Source organism: Anthonomus grandis, chromosome 7 (genome assembly GCF_022605725.1).
Source record: "Anthonomus grandis grandis chromosome 7, icAntGran1.3, whole genome shotgun sequence".
In the NCBI taxonomy this organism is placed as follows: Eukaryota; Metazoa; Arthropoda; class Insecta; order Coleoptera; family Curculionidae; genus Anthonomus; species Anthonomus grandis.
In genome coordinates, this window is record NC_065552.1 from 6,581,293 (window position 1) to 6,597,595 (window position 16,303).

The window sequence follows — 16,303 nt, forward strand, 5'->3', positions numbered from 1 at the left end:
CATAATTCTTTTAAAAATAAAGCTATTTTCTTTAATAAAAAATGCTGTTCTTTTATTCTTGGCAACTATACTTAGCACCAGAATAATAAACATAATTAAGAAGAGAAGAAGATTACATCTCTCAGCTCAGCTGTCGATTCCGTCAGTAAAAGCGCGGGTTTATTTTGTTTACAAATTTTAACTTTTTTTAATTGCTCACCAAAAGTGTAATTCAACACATTCCCGTATTTAATAATAAAAATATAGACATGAGCGTAACAACGAACATTAGAGGGGTCCCGGTGACGTTCCCTTTCCAGCCCTACGACATTCAAGTAGACTACATGGAAAAAGTGATAGAATGCATCCAAAACGAAACTACTGCAGTGCTAGAAAGCCCCACGGGCACGGGAAAGACTTTGTCGCTCCTTTGCAGCTCTTTGGCTTGGTTACAACATAAAAAGGCACAACTTCAGGTACATATTTCCATCCACTTTGTCATTTATTTTTTGTAATTCACTCATGGTTTTAAGGGTGAAAGACAATTAGCCTCAAAATCCCAAATATTTACTAAGGAAGAGAATCGTGAAACCCCAGATTTCTTAAAAGATTTAATGGGTGATATGACTGAGCGAGCAAGTGTTATAGCCACTGGGCGAGAGTTTTTGGCTTTACCAACAATTATTTATGCCTCAAGGTACAACAAGTTTAAACTTGTTAATGTAGAAAGTTATTTTTAATTTCATAGGACACATTCTCAACTGAGTCAGGCTATGCAGGAACTAAAGAGGTCTTCATATAATTATATGAAGGCATCAGTGTTAGGATCACGAGATATGCTTTGTATAAACAATGAGGTTACAGATCAGGAGGACCACTCAATGAGGGTATTGTATTTTTTTTGGAGTTTATTTAAATGCAATTTAACTCTAGTATTAATATCAAAAGCATTATAAATATAATTTTTAGCACACAGAACTATACACACTAGAATTACAAACATATAGTTGAGGACTATAAAATAGAAATTTGCAAATATGAATTTTTGTTTTAGATTAACAGCATTGTTGCATTTGAACCAACTTTAAATAGGAGGGTCAGATAACTTTGGATTTAATTGTTTTGTTTTGTTCTAGAAACCCTTAAAAGACATTTCCAAGAAGAATTTAAAGTTATTAGTTTTTATATATTTATATGTTTTATAAAAATATATAATTTTATACATTGTCATAAGTATAAATTATAAGCATACATTTTATTTGATCTCATTAATTTCATATTACCATTAACAGAGTTAACATTTTAAGAAAGCATCAATTTAATTTTCTAAAACCAATTTTACAATACATATTTGATAGTTTTTATGGAATGCATTAATACAATAGACAATATTAAGTTCATTATTGAAGAGTTTATCATATACTCATTTATTCATGTAAAATACAAAAAAAGAAATTGTTTACATACCCATGTCAGGCAATATAAAATTACAAGCTAGAAGCATAAAATCACAGTATACTATAACAACTAGTTGTTATAGTATACTGTGCATAAAATGATACATACTGTACAAGATATACTTATTAGAAACATTAAAATCTAAATTCAATGTACTTATTTAATGAATAAAAACAATTCCTTATTAAAATAGACTTAACTGTTGTATAAAATTCATTTACAGGTAAATGCTTTATTTCTATTGGTAAAGCTTCATAGCTCATTATCCGGGTCCATATAACTTTTGTAGTATAAAATAGTGAAAATTATTAAACCAATTAACACTTAAGAAAATTAAACATGATGACTATTGTATTCTTGCAAAAGGTGTCATAACTTCCCAGTAACATTTTCATTATTTTTTTTACTTTAAACTTTTGTCATGTTTTCTTAAAATCTGCATTTACTGATTCCATTAAGTGTTTAATATTCTTACACTATAAAATCCAAGGCCTCATTGTATTTTAATGCAAAAATATGGAAAACATGATATTACAGCATGCAGCTTTGGACTATAACATGAATAACAACATTATAACATGAATTTCTAAATCTAAGAGACTTATGAAGTTTATTAATGCAACTGTCAAATTTAGGGTCAATTTCAAGTAAAAAACATTGCACTTAGAAACATTGCATATATTTTAAACAGCCTACTTGTTGGTTTGATCGTAAAAGATCAACTTTATCTAAAAGAGTTTTACAAGCATTTCTTGCAAAATATGGACTACTCATATAAACACATTGAGAATTCACTATGCCTATCATTAAATGTATTTCAGGAAGAGGAATGATTGCTATAACTTCATTATCTTTCTCTGAAGAACAAACTGGAGGGTGTAGGTATGCAATTTTTATATAGTTTTGCATCAGATTTCTTTTGTCTAGACTTTGTCCAAGCTTCGTAGTTTTTTAAAACCCCGCCGATAGTTCTATAACCCCGCGTAAGTTGAGACTACTTTTTTCTATATTGCAATAAGTACAGGGGAAAAAACTTGCATTAAACCTGTTAAAATATTTGCAACTTCTCTAATTTTTAGAAAAGACCATAGTGGCTCAACAATTTAAAATTTTCTTGTGCACTATCTGCAAGATAATCGGTCTTGCTAAAATAATTTCTTAAGTCCAGTATCTTTTATATTCTTAAGTAGGTATACAATTTTTATCGTACGTAAGACTTTTTGCTTTTGATTTCTATTTTCACTCTCTTTCTACAGCTGTAGTAGTAAACAAACTTTTAAAACCTCCACCATCTAAGCCGATTTTTATATATCGTCTAATTCCCTTAATGTTTTAACACGTCCTATAAAACCGATTAAATTATTACAATCAATCTTTCTTTGTACTTCATAAGATTTCTTTTTTTAGAAGACATCACTTGCATTGTCTTAATTTCAAAAAAATCATCAACCAAAAAGATGTCGGATGTTGGTAGTAACACGCAATGTGCTAGTAATACTGTGCATAGCTCTACTAGAGTTAGTTTGTTCCCATTGCTTATACAGATTTGACAGTAATTGGTTTTTCCTAATTTCTCTTCACTGCTTTGAGATTTACTACAATTTTAATAGACCTATTCCATGAGATAATAGCAACTTATTCCCAAGGCAATTTTGAGAATTATTTGATGGAATATTTTTCATTAACTTACTTATTAACTGCTCTTTTTCCTTAGGACTCTTATATATCTAATGTTTTCTCTCTATGCTCTTATTAAAATTAGACGAAGTGGTACGTGAATTATTTATGCCGCGAGAAGCTATGGTTTAACACTGAACAACGTGAAACTTTTGAAGATTTTTCACATTTCTGATTAAGGTTTGGCTTGATGGCACAAAATTTCATTACCATTACAATACCATTTCACAAAAATCACAAATACATACTTGTTCTATGTTGGTCTCTCTTTTACTCCTTATTTTTGGAATATAATGTTAATTTATATTCAAAATAAGTGACATGATATAATACAATTGCGATACACACAGATGGGTGTTATTATTAGAGCGCGGATTTATAAGCATTAAAATAGGCATTTAAAAAAGCATGAAAAATTCCTAAAATAAGCATAAAAAAATGACATAAAAACTAAAAAATGCACTATAGAAATACAATATGAAATACTTCTAAAACTGAAATATGTATTAGGCAAAAAAATAAGACAAAAAACATTTTCGGTAGTTTTTATTTAACTTTGATAATATAAACTAACGCATCATTAATAATGATCTTTCTTACCAAAGAAACATCAGTTCATATTATTCATGCTTGAATGATGCAATAATTAAATGTTTTTCTAAATTATCCACTGAAAATCCCATTCTTCTATCACTCTAAACAAGTTTTAATTGGGAGCAACTTCTTTCAACATCTACGCTGGTAATTGGAGCATACTTAAATTTCGGAATTAAAGCAGCATCAGATATAGCAAGGTCTTCAACAAAATCTCCTTTAATCACATTTGAAATTTGTTTTAAAATTTCATACCCTGTATTTTTGTTTAAAACTTCATTAAGCTTATTATAAATTATTTTTCCAGATCCACCATGTACTTTTAGGCAATCATTTTTAAAATTTTCAATTATTTCCATAGATTCGACTAGAGCAAGACCCTTTCCTTTAAGTTGCGTGATGGCCTTGCTTACAAAGTTATATTTTTGTTTATAAACCCCAAATTCTGCTTAAGTTCTTCATTTTTGACTCAATCATCTTTTGGCACTTTAAAATTGATTCAGAGGAGGATTCAGAAAGATCTAATACAATTTCCTTGAAAGATTCAAAATGGTTAGCATAATAGTAAGCAGCGTCCAGCCAAGTACCCCACCTTGTAATAATGGATTCAGGGGGTAGTGGTATACCTGGCATCCTTTCTCGAAATAATTGAGCTCTTAATGGTGCTTTTACAAAAATCTTTTTTCCTGTATTTACCAAACTCTTTACCAAAGGGAACTGGGTACGACTAGTTTCAGCTACCCGATTCAATCCATGTGGTAGACATGTACAATGGACTAGATGTTGATACTAAACTTTTAAATTAGAATATGCCTTTACCATGTATGCAGCTGCATCGGAGAGCATTAGCAATATTTTTTCACTAGGGTCTGGTAAAAAGAATTTTATTAGCTCATCATGAACAAATCTAGTAATGGTATTATTATTTGTTTTGTCCAGCTGCTTTGAGCTAATTAAAAAAGCATTACTTGAGCTATCTTCGCTCAATATTCCAATCATTAAATGAGCCATGTATCGACCACATGAATCTGCCGTTCCATCTACACAAAACCATATATAGTTGCATTCTATTTTTGTTTTAATTTCTTGTATTAAATTATTGTAAACTAAATCAATATAGTTTCTGCGCAAAGTTGATTCGGCTGGAATATGTCTACCAGTGTATTTCTGCAGAAAGGAACTGAATATTTGACTATTTCATTTATAAAGTGGAATATTGCAGGAAATCAGAACTTTACACAAATCAAAATAAAATTGTTTTTGCTCATCCTAGGTAGGTGAGCTGGCCATTGATTTTAATAAAGTTTGTTGTTGAGTTGATTTATCTTTAATTATTTTCAAATTTTCTACATGTCCTGTAGTTTTTAAATGCTGCTGTATATTATATTTTTTTTCGCAATTTATCTGCAAAAATAATCTTTTATGAGCTGTTTTTTAAAAACACAAAATAAATAAAAAACTTACCGTTTTTATACAAGCTCTGCAAAACAATTTATTGTTTTCATACTTTCATTCTGAATGGCCTCTTATCCATTCGTTCACAGTTGGTTTTATTTTTGGCATTATTTTTGTTAAATGTTAATAAATAACTCACTTTAAAAGCTAATTCTGCGATTTAATATCTTACGTCGGCAAGTAAATTCGCAATACGAACAAAACTCCTACACGATAAACAATATTTACACGCACTGACCTGACTAACAAAATATAAACTATGAATTTCTCGATTGGCCTCTCCTTCAGGGATTCCCGAACTGATCCAAAACAGAACGCGCGATACGATGCGACGTAATGGCCGCAGAAGGATAGCAGGCTCTACTAGATATTTGCGTGCGTTTATTAAGGAAGGAAAATAAGTTTTGTGAGGAGGATTTGTTGCTTAATATTTCCCTGTTATTAAAATAAGATATCAGATTATTTATCAGGAAAAAAATGTTGGCACATGAAGTGCAAAATATGCATAAAAATAATCACAAATAAAAAATATGCTTACCAAAGCTTCACTTCTTGTAATTCATATGTATATATGTTCAAATTAGCTTAGCCATCAGAAATTACGTATGGCATTATTTCTATAAATCCGCGCTTTAGTTATTATTGTTTCAACCTATTTCATAGACATTTCCTTCTAGCCCAGTTTCTCAAAAACATTTATGATTTTTTTGAGAAAATTCTACTTAAATCAGTTGGTAGCCAAAATGTTGATAATATAGGACTGTTTGTAATTTTAGTCTATTATCCCAAAACCTTGGGAGTCTCTTAAATGTGCACAATTGTCATTTTATGTAAGGAGATCCATTATAAATGATTAACATGCTTTCATCACAGTGACTAATTTATTGGTATTTAGTCAGAACTGTTAAGAGCTGTAGAGACAGGTTTTTAGGTAGATCCTATTTTACTTCTCCAAGGCTTTTAACAGAGTGGGACACAAATTGGTTTTGAAAAAGAGGTATAGGGCTCAGGGACAGTATAGTCTAGACAAATTTCTGGAATATTTAAGTTTTAGAAGCATTTCGTATTACTTTTTCGCAAAGAGTGTTTTTTTACTAATTTGACCCCGCTGAATCCAAAAATGCCGGTTGCCAAAGCGAAATCGCAACCGGAAGTGAGATATGCAACATGGCGTCCGAAATGTCCTTAAAACCGTTTTTTTGTCGCTAAAACTCCCTTGTTTGAGGTTGGGACGCGACCAAAGTGTTTTTTTAATATGTTTTCAGACATAAGGAATGCAAAAACACATAAACTAAGCATGTTGGTCAAATATATTTTCTTAAAAGTACATCACAAGCGGTGAAAATTGCACTTTTTGGCTTTTAGCAAACTATGCAAGTATATTAGGACTAATGTTAACATTTAAAAAAATAATTATTTGTGTAAAAAAAAACTGTTTTTATTTGTTTAAAAAAAAAAAGACTTAAGAAATATTTATTGTGTGTCTCCAGAGATTATGCAAGAACGTTTACAAGGAGTGCACAGTTTGAGGCAAGACACATTCGCCCTTCGGCAACTGCAATTTTTTGTATTGCAATGTCCTTTACAATGACAAACTATTATTTCCTCGCACTTCTTTGGAATGGGATCCAGAGTCATTAAAAGAGGTACAACTTGTTCCCTCTGCACAATCCAGCCACAGTCCTATAGCCTAGGGAGTGACGGTTTGGGGACATGGGCGTTTTCCCAAACACACACCTGTTTTTAAAAATGTAGTTTATTTTTATTTTTGTCAATTGTGTTTTTGGTACGCTTACCTGATAGTTGCATCTTTTGATATGCAAACGAAATGCATCGGTTGTTGGAGGGAGGAATTCTGCCTTTTTGACAGCGCCAAACAAAAAACTCCGGGCATCGTTTGAGCTTGTTATGCTGAGATCCACCTATATAAAAACAGATTTTCTGGGTGTAGTTTATTTTAATCTAGCTGAAAAATCTTGTATGTGCATTCTTTTACCTTATACAGTTTGACGACAAATTTCTCGATGTTTTTAAGGACGTCCTCCTCCAGTGGCCACTGTCCAAGGCGTCCCAGAAGCTGGCAATTTGTCCCACAAAAAGCCTTCCATGCTCCAACTTTTGTAATAGACGCCAACTTTGACGTCGAATCGCAGCCCGTTATTGCGTGGAAAGCAAGAAGATGTGAAACTTGCTCCAGCATAAGCTTCCTGCATATATCATGTACAGGAATGTACTTAGTATCACGTGCAGTACCACTCATTACCCACAAATGCGAGCACTTCATTTTAGCAAAGTGATAGATAAGAAGAAGCACAACGTCTGTATCTTTCGTCATCACAACAATTTTATCAGCAGTGCTGTGAACGGCATGAAGAACCATGCGCGTGTCAGCTTCTTCGTGTGATGATTTTAGGTGAAAACATCTTGTTGGACTTGCATTGTCTTATTTATTTAATGTAACACGACGTTTCGGTTGGTAAGTATCTCCAACCGTTATCAAGTGTAAACTGACAAGATGTTTTCACAGTACCATTGTCTACCACTTTCAAAAACATGATTTCAGGTAGTCAACATTTAGACTCGCATTTATAGATTGGACATGTTCTTCCTCAGTAAAGCCCCCGGAGGTAACTACTTCAAGATCGTTAAAGTTATGCTTCAGAATTCCCTCGGACAAAAATCTGCATAAGTCAGCCTTGTTTTCGGATAAAAACAAGAAGTTACTCCAGTCCTTTGGTAACGGTACGTTACAGTCTGTAATATTTCTGCTCACAGGAGCACAACCTTTTGATCTTTTTTGTCTGGTTCCACCTTTAACTGATTGTGCACGGTATCTATCAAAGACTGTGTGAACTTCTTTATATTTGTATCCATAATATAATATTCTTTTGATGAAGTAGGCAGCATATTCACCAAAGGTTTCAACTTGATTTGGACGGCCCAAAAATAAGACAAATGCCATGCCATCAATTATGAGAATAGTGCCTGTTTTATCATTTTCAGGCAGATGTTTTGGGCACTCAATCCCTTTTACTAATTCTTTAACTAATGACGCTTTTTCAGCTGTTCGCACCTAATACCTAAGCGGATTCACAATAGTTTTATTTTAATTTCGATAACACAGCACAACAGTCACAACATATCCAGACGGTTTAATGCACACTAAAGGTATGCGAACAGACAGAAAGACCGCAGCTCGACGAGCACGCAGTAATTTCACACGTTGCAGTGCTACCAACCTGCGATGGTGAAAACTAATAAGGTTTATAAATACATGTAGAAACGCTCTGGAGATACCTTGCTTCACAATAAATAAATGTACGATAGACAACACACACAAAAAATAAATACCAAAAAGAAGAGAAAAAATAAGAGGAAAAAACATTTTTTTTGTCGTTTTTTTTTATTAAAAATATGTTTTTATGTGAACTAAGTTTATTCTGTGTTTTTAAATTACTCATGTTATGTCTGAAAACATAATAAGGCCCTTTGGTAGCGTTTCTACCTCGAACAAAGGAGATTTAGCTGAAAAATTCGGTTTTAAGGTCATTTCGGACGCCATCTTGAATATCTCACTTCCGGTTACGATTTCGCTTTGGCAACCGGCATTTTCGGATTCAGCGTTGTCAAATTAGTAAAAAAAATACTCTTTGCCAAAAAGTAATACGAAATGAAGTAATAAGAAATAAATCTTTAACAGGGGCCTTTTTTAAATTTTTTGACTAAACTAGTGCCCTTATGTGAGAGTAAAAATTGCAAACTTCAATTATGGATATTTTTGAGAATCTTAGGGAAATTTTTGATTTCATTTGAGTATTTAAAAGAAAACATGGCTCTTATTATTAAACATTTATATCCTAAAATGCTCCTGCTCACTTCACTCATTCTTTTTATCTTTGGTTGCAGTTAAATATGTGTCGGTTAAAAGTAGCTACCAAAACCTGTCATTACAACAACAGATTAGAAAAGAAAAAAGATGACCCGGATATTTGCAACCGGCCCATCATAGATATAGAGGATATGGTAAACTTAGGAAGAAAACACACATTTTGCCCATACTACATGACCAAAGAGCAGCAGCAGAAAGCAGATATAATATTCACCCCCTATAATTATTTACTAGATCCGATAGCAAGGAAATCATTGGGTAGAAATATTTCTTGTTGCTCAAATGGGCCGATATTCAATTTTGTTTTCAGGTTTAAAATTAACTAATGCCGTAGTCATATTGGATGAGGGTCACAATGTGGAAAAGGTTTGCGAGGAATCTGCCTCTTTTGAGTTGAAATCCACTGATATCGCTTTGGCTATAGACGAAGTCACTCAGATTATGAAGATGTTAACTGAAATGCCCGGGTTATTTGAGGAAAGTCCAAAAGGTGGTAAGTAAAAACAATAGCGGTATTCCTATTCTTATGTCAAATTCTTTATTTGTTTAGTTACAAAATATTTAGAATTGTTAAAATAAAAAATATACAATTACTGTTCATAAGATAATATACGATCCTATGCTAAACCTATAATACTAGTTTATAACATTGTAGTTTTAATTTTTTTTTTAATGTTAGATGTGCTCTGTAAGTTTCTTGATTTAACAGATGACGAGAATCGTAAGATTCTTCAGAATGAGATTAACAGATTTTTTGATTGGTGCCAAATTAATCATTTTCAATCAACATCAGCGTGTGCAAAGTAATTTCACTTTGCAGATCCCATTCGTATTTTAATATGAGTTCCCACTCAAAAGCGTTCATGCTATTAAAGATCTTGGGGTATTTTTAGATATTTATTGAATTATAGAATGTCCAATAATCCATAGTCCAGCTCTTAGATTGATTGATTTTAACAATTTCTATACTTTAAAGGGTGTATATGTATGTTTTGTTTATCAGGTCCTATGCAAGTCCAGTCTGGTCTCCTTATTACAAGAATCAAAAGTATCAACTTGAGAAACATTTTAAGGCTTATTTCATACAAATTGAATATAGGATAAATATGAGTTTATTAAGAAAACAAATGAATAATTGGAAATAAGCAAAAAACTTACAAAAAAAAATATCCAAATTAAATAAAAGAAGTAATATTAAAAGTAAATGGGAAAAAATGTAAAAAAAAGTTTTTAGCTTTGTGGATCTTAGCAGTATTTTTGTTCGAGTGAAACAATTAGGTAAATTTATTATAAGAAAAACAATATTTATATTTATTTTACCAAGCTTAAACCCAAAAAATAATCCAAGTGAAAACTCTATGTATCTTAAACCTATAACGGAAAATGAATTAATTCAATTAATAAGCACTCTTAAGACTAATGCAGCATCCGGAGTTGACGAAATACCTGCACTATTTTTGAAAAAGTATCATAAACACCTTATTAAACCAATTCTACATCTTGTAAATTTAGTATTTGCGACTGGTATTGTCTATTTGATTTTTATTTTTGCGAAGAAAGTACTGTATCGAAAGCTCACTGTTGAGAAAAGTGGACTGTATTTATTGTTTTTTGACAATTAATTGTTGTAAGACCTTACCTGGTTTTCTCTCGATTACAGTTTTTCACTCGCGTTAGCTGGCCAGCTTTTTCTCAGTACGAAATGTGGTTTATCCCATAAACACGGGATCGTATCGGGTGGTACTAGATGCGTGAGCGATGCGGTTTAGCGAATTTACTTCTTCTGATAATGGGTTTCAACGAACTGGTTCAGTATGTTGGACGCGCACCTTTTTATAAGGCCTCAAAACATTCTTTTGGATGCATTTGAATAGCAATACTTTAACTAACCGTTTCTACACAGTGAGCCAAGCAAAATTGAGTTAAAGTTTAATGAAAATTTGAAATAGAATGAACTACTTGATTCAAACTTCTTGATTCAAAATTCTCATGATCTGAAGTGTAAGCACTCACTCGCTTCCTTCAAAAAAGCTGCCAAAATTCATTTTAATAGTAGTTTATAGTTTAGTATTTTACGAAAGGCATGTTTTTTTTTTCTTTTGAACTACTATTTTTAAGTGTGCGGTTATCGCGCGCATCTACAATTGTTATTGTAATTTTTTATTTCCGTAATATAAAGGCATATTTATTTATTTACCTAGAGTCATACTTTTTAGAAATTTACTTGATGTTTTTCCCTCGTTATCGAATTTCAAAAAACTTACTTGGATTACTATTCAAATCACTTCATAGTAAAGTCATTAGTTTTAGCAAAATAATTCTTGTAATATTTTTAGTTCTTATCAACTTTTCTTAATAGAGTTTTCGATATTGTCAAAAATAAAGGTACTTTATTCTTGAGCAAAATTCATATTTTCTGATATACCTCGAATACGTCTGGAATAAATTATTACCTGATGGTTGCATTTTAGGTTTTGGACCAAGCAGAACTTTTTATAGGGGAAATTTTTTTTTTAAATTAATAATGAGAAAAGGTTTTAATGTAATGCTAATTCTAGCCTTTCAATGTTCTAAGAACACATCCCTCAGTTTTTGCAACAAAATACCGAAAACATTATATTTCTATCTTTGTAGATGCATTATAGCATGTTTTTCATCCATCAAAAATTCACATCCACTGTTCATTTGACGTGCAAATTAATTTTTAACATCGTATACCCCCATACGGAGGAAAATGGGAAAAGTATCATTTTCATGACGTGAAACTGGCTTTGACATCGATGAAACATTAGAATACGTAAGGGTCTTGTAGTGTTTGCTTAACTATGTTCGTCAAGCAAAAATAACAATCATCAACGTGGTTTTTCAGTTCTCTCTCCGAATTGTTGATAATGAGAACGAGAAGTTTCTTACCTATGGACCATTTGTAAAACACAGTGGCACCCATTTTTTCTCTGTTCTCTGTAAACATAAACCAAAGTAGTGTGAGCATTTTTCAGTGAATCTGACGTCATGTTTTCCTACTTCGAGATGATGTATCTGCCACAGACAACAATATTTCTTTGGGTTTACTTTACGTACCTTCCCTGGCATTTTAACTGACCGCTATTCAACAATGAATGATGAAAATAATATTCACTTAACAAGAACGAGATTATACGCGATCAGCTGAATTTTTCACACCAACGTCGAGTTAAAAGGATTCGCGTCTTAAATACTCAAAATTCGTGATAATCCCTTTCACTATGAGACAGCTGATATTCCCTCCTTATGCTTACTTAATTTTTAAGTTATATTAATTTTCTTGATTCGGTAGACAAATAAGGAGGAAAGTTAGATGTTTTTTCTGCGGAATAAAATATTTAATAAAATATCACAGAGTTTAATCGTGAATCTTATTGGTTATATAGGTGAAACAGTATAAAATCTAGAACAGTGTCTTGCCCATCCCGAGAAGGGTACTTTCAATTATGATCTTATTTATATTTGTGTATTGTATTCTTTGAAAGACATAATTACTCTTATACCGAGTTTCTCAAGTATCTGCAACAATATTTTGTATCAGACGGCCTTTCACAAGTCTAGGAATACCTCAATGCCCCTTTCCCTCTATCAAAATGCCTAGTTACATCACCAGCCGCCTCTACTGATTCTATCTTGGAATTTCAATTATTTTTTTTATTATGTTAATATAAAGTATCTATCTCATTTTCAAGAACAGCTCAAGATCCTTGAGCTAGAATAATTGTTTTGTTTAAAATTTACTCACTATTTGGAATATACATTAAACCTATTTAGAAATTGATCCAGAACAAGTGGCAACCTTAAAAATGATCTTGTGCGACTTCGAAAAAGTGCTGGACGAGGTGCCAATAAAAACGGGCAGCGAAGTCACCCATTATCCCGGCGATTACATTTTTGAAATGTTGGAAAAGGCTCATGTGAGTACTTGAAGAGTTAATATTGAGCTTTTTGTATGCCTGTTTGTCATTCGTAGGTATCGACAGAAAACTACCACATGTTAACTGGTTTCTTGGAAAATTTGATTCAGTTCTTAATGGCACAAAACGAGGGACCATTTGCGAGAAAGGGCAAAGGGATGCAACTGTTTTTTGATTTTCTTACTGTGGTCTTCGCGAGCAAAGGTACCTAAAGTCATATTTTCATTATATATTTTTTTTAAACTAAATCAGACCATTTAAGCTTCTAAAGAAAAAATGAAACATTGTTACAAAGTCCACATAAAAGAAGAAGAGGTAAAGAAACCAGGCAGGGCATCCCTCTCGACCTGGGTGAGCAAAGGAACGTTAGCATCGAAAAATCGAATTTTAAATTATTGGTGTTTCAGTCCTGGTTTTGGGTAAGCAAACTTTTAAAAACCATTACAAACACTATAAATAGATTAATTTCAGTATGGATTTAATAGTTTCTCAAGGTATTAAGGGCCTAATAATAACCAGTGGTACTTTGGCCCCTCTAAGACCCCTGATATCAGAGCTGGAATTGGATGTGAAGGTGAGGTTGGAAAATCCTCATATTGTGAAAGAAAATCAGATTTGTGTGAAAATTGTACCGAAAGGACCCGATGGGGAACCACTGAATAGCAGTTTTAGGAATAGGTAAGTGATATTGAGTTTATTTAATTGTGTGAGTGCTAGTACCCATAGTTATAAGTGCTAAACGAAGACAGTTGAGTTTTTTAATTTTATTTCGTTTTCCACCGGCATCAAATGCTTTAGTTGTAAGGTACGCATTTATTAGGTTAGTAGCTTTTAATAAATTGCATAAGTCAGTGTTTTGACCACTTTGAAAGAAAAATGAACCAAAAATTTAAAAAAGTTGCTTCTAGGCACTACTGGAGCAAATAAGAACGCTATAAATGCCCTAAAAGACGAGGTTGATTGAACAAGGGAAGAAGAATAGTTTACGTTTTAATAGTATTTGACAATAATATAATGAAAAGTGGCTCTCGAACGTCATTCGGTTAATTTATAATAAAGCTAATCTGAATTGCCAGGAATCCGACGTTGACTTAGCCTTTTGTTCAAGAAAAAAGCAAGATTAATCAAAATCATTTATTACTAACAATAAAAAATACATAAAATGTGTAAGTTTGCCACTGTTATTTTGTTTACTATATGGTTCTCCAATGAAAGTTGAGGAATACAAATATTATTGAAAGAACTCGTGCATTATCTCAAAGAAACCATGTAAGTAGAGAAAAAATAAAAACCCCGGTCTAAATAAAAAATCTCGGTCTCAAAATATTTTTGTTTCAAAGGTTACATGTTTCGCTTAAAATAAAGCATCATCAGACCTTATAAACTAGTGATATCTCTCACGAGATGACCTGCTTTGTACTCTATTACAATCTTACCGAGACTTAGGGTTTTTATTTTTTCTATACAAATATTATACATACATTTTCGGCTATTAAATTACTCTTTCTAAAAAAGATTACCAATCTTTTGACTAGATTTATTTTTAATTTGTAGTCACTACGAATGAAATGAAGCAATGCTCTTAATATTAGAATTAAACCTAGTGTCAACATCTTGCATGTGAATTACAGATTAGAATTGATCGATTCATGTCAGAAACATAAATTGAAAATAACAATGGATCCATTATCGAGCGCTGTGGAATATCTGACTGGTGCCCAAATGTACTTTTACTACTTCTCTCTACAGACTGAGATCTATTATTGTGGTTTGACCCGAAAAACCGATATAATTTAATTTGTCCAAAAGTATAGTGTAGTCAATGGTGTCAAAAGACATCCATTGCAGCAATATATGTAATTAATTTATTTTGCTCATTGCTCCTGATATCATTGGCCCTATTTACCGGAGCTGTTTAAATGCTGTATTTTTTTAAAGCGTGACTCTCATGATGGAATCAATTTATTAGTATCTACAAATTCGTCTACTTTCTGAAAGATGTTTTTCATAAATTTTGTTGCTTTTGTTGATTTATTGCCCTAGATCCTTTATTTATTTAAACAAAAGTAATTTTTATTAACAAAGCTTTAAAAAATCAAATAGGTACATAAAATAAAAATAATGATACAAATACACAAATAATAACTCTAAAAGAGATGTAAAAACAAGGTCAAACTTTTGTGGGTCATTTGTTTATTCAGACATTTTAATTTTAAACTGTATTTTACTGTATTTTGTTGAATAAACATTATTATTATCAATGTCTGAACACACAAAAAAATCACTATGTTTTATATTGATCCTAAAATTGATCATATGAATATTCCAATAATTTCCATAGTGGCTCTTTAGATTTTCATAGTAAAAAAATTTAACAGTCTGTTATTTGATAACTTAAAGCATAACACATAGGGATGTGAGCAAATTTTGTTGACACGGTCACGTCACGGTCATATTGAAAATGACGGTCACGTTATTTATTTTTATGATACCATCGTCATTTATTTTTTATCAATTAAAATTAATCAATTAAAATCTTACTGTCGCAAAAATAAATGACGGTCATAAAAAATAAACGACCGTCATTAAAAAAAATGACAGTCACAAAAAATAAATTACTGTCACAAAAATATCAACTGATTTTCAATGTTTACTGCTTAAGACAAGCTGCAACCTGCTTATTACATTGGTTTGGCTGGCTTGCTTGCTTGCTTCTCGCGATCAGCGCGTCAATTCAGTTGTTCGGCGGCATTAGTACCTTTATAATAAGAGCTATTTTATATTTTCAAAGTTTTTTCCTGGGCCTATTTATTTTTTGTGTATTTGTGTACTGTATATGTATATGTGTATTGTATATAAATACTTTAATACCCTAAATAAGCCAGGACAGAAATTGAAATGTTACGAGTGTAAATTTTGTAAAAAACAGGTTGCACACCATGCAACTAGAATGGGCTTACATCTTGTTACATGTGAAATGTGCCCTGACAATGTTAAAGTAATGTTAAAAAGTGAACTAAAGCTGAATGAGTCAGAAACATCAAACAAGAGGAAACTGGATGTGTCGGTGGCTGAATAAGCAGAACAGCAAGCAGAGTTAGAAGAGGTAAGGAATAGTTCATCGGCATCGGGGCCTTCGGCATCTAAAATCCAGAGAATGGGTAGTCGTAGTCAATGTAGCTCAATTAGTACCCTAAGCACTCTAAGCAGTTTTATTAAACCTGACAAACTATTATAACAACTGTTAACATTAAACCCGACGATCAAGATGAAATTTGGTTGATGCTAGCAAAGGCAATTTATGCTACAG

The 16,303-nt window shown here is 32.1% G+C and overlaps 1 protein-coding gene across 2 annotated transcripts in view; it reads left to right on the forward strand.

Moving 5' to 3' along the window:
- The first annotated feature begins 129 nt into the window (after window positions 1-129).
- Window positions 130-16,303, forward strand: part of LOC126738218 (regulator of telomere elongation helicase 1 homolog) — a 48,411-nt gene continuing 32,237 nt past the window's right edge. The window contains exons 1-9 of one of the 2 annotated variants that reach the window (XM_050443440.1): window positions 130-455; window positions 513-676; window positions 728-866; window positions 9,070-9,310; window positions 9,363-9,545; window positions 12,851-12,993; window positions 13,050-13,197; window positions 13,256-13,412; window positions 13,465-13,671. In XM_050443440.1, the coding sequence (XP_050299397.1) occupies window positions 249-455; window positions 513-676; window positions 728-866; window positions 9,070-9,310; window positions 9,363-9,545; window positions 12,851-12,993; window positions 13,050-13,197; window positions 13,256-13,412; window positions 13,465-13,671 (1,589 nt within the window). In that variant the 5' untranslated portion in view covers window positions 130-248. The remainder of the gene's footprint in view (window positions 456-512; window positions 677-727; window positions 867-9,069; window positions 9,311-9,362; window positions 9,546-12,850; window positions 12,994-13,049; window positions 13,198-13,255; window positions 13,413-13,464; window positions 13,672-16,303) is intronic. The other variant, XM_050443439.1, reaches the window with a different exon arrangement.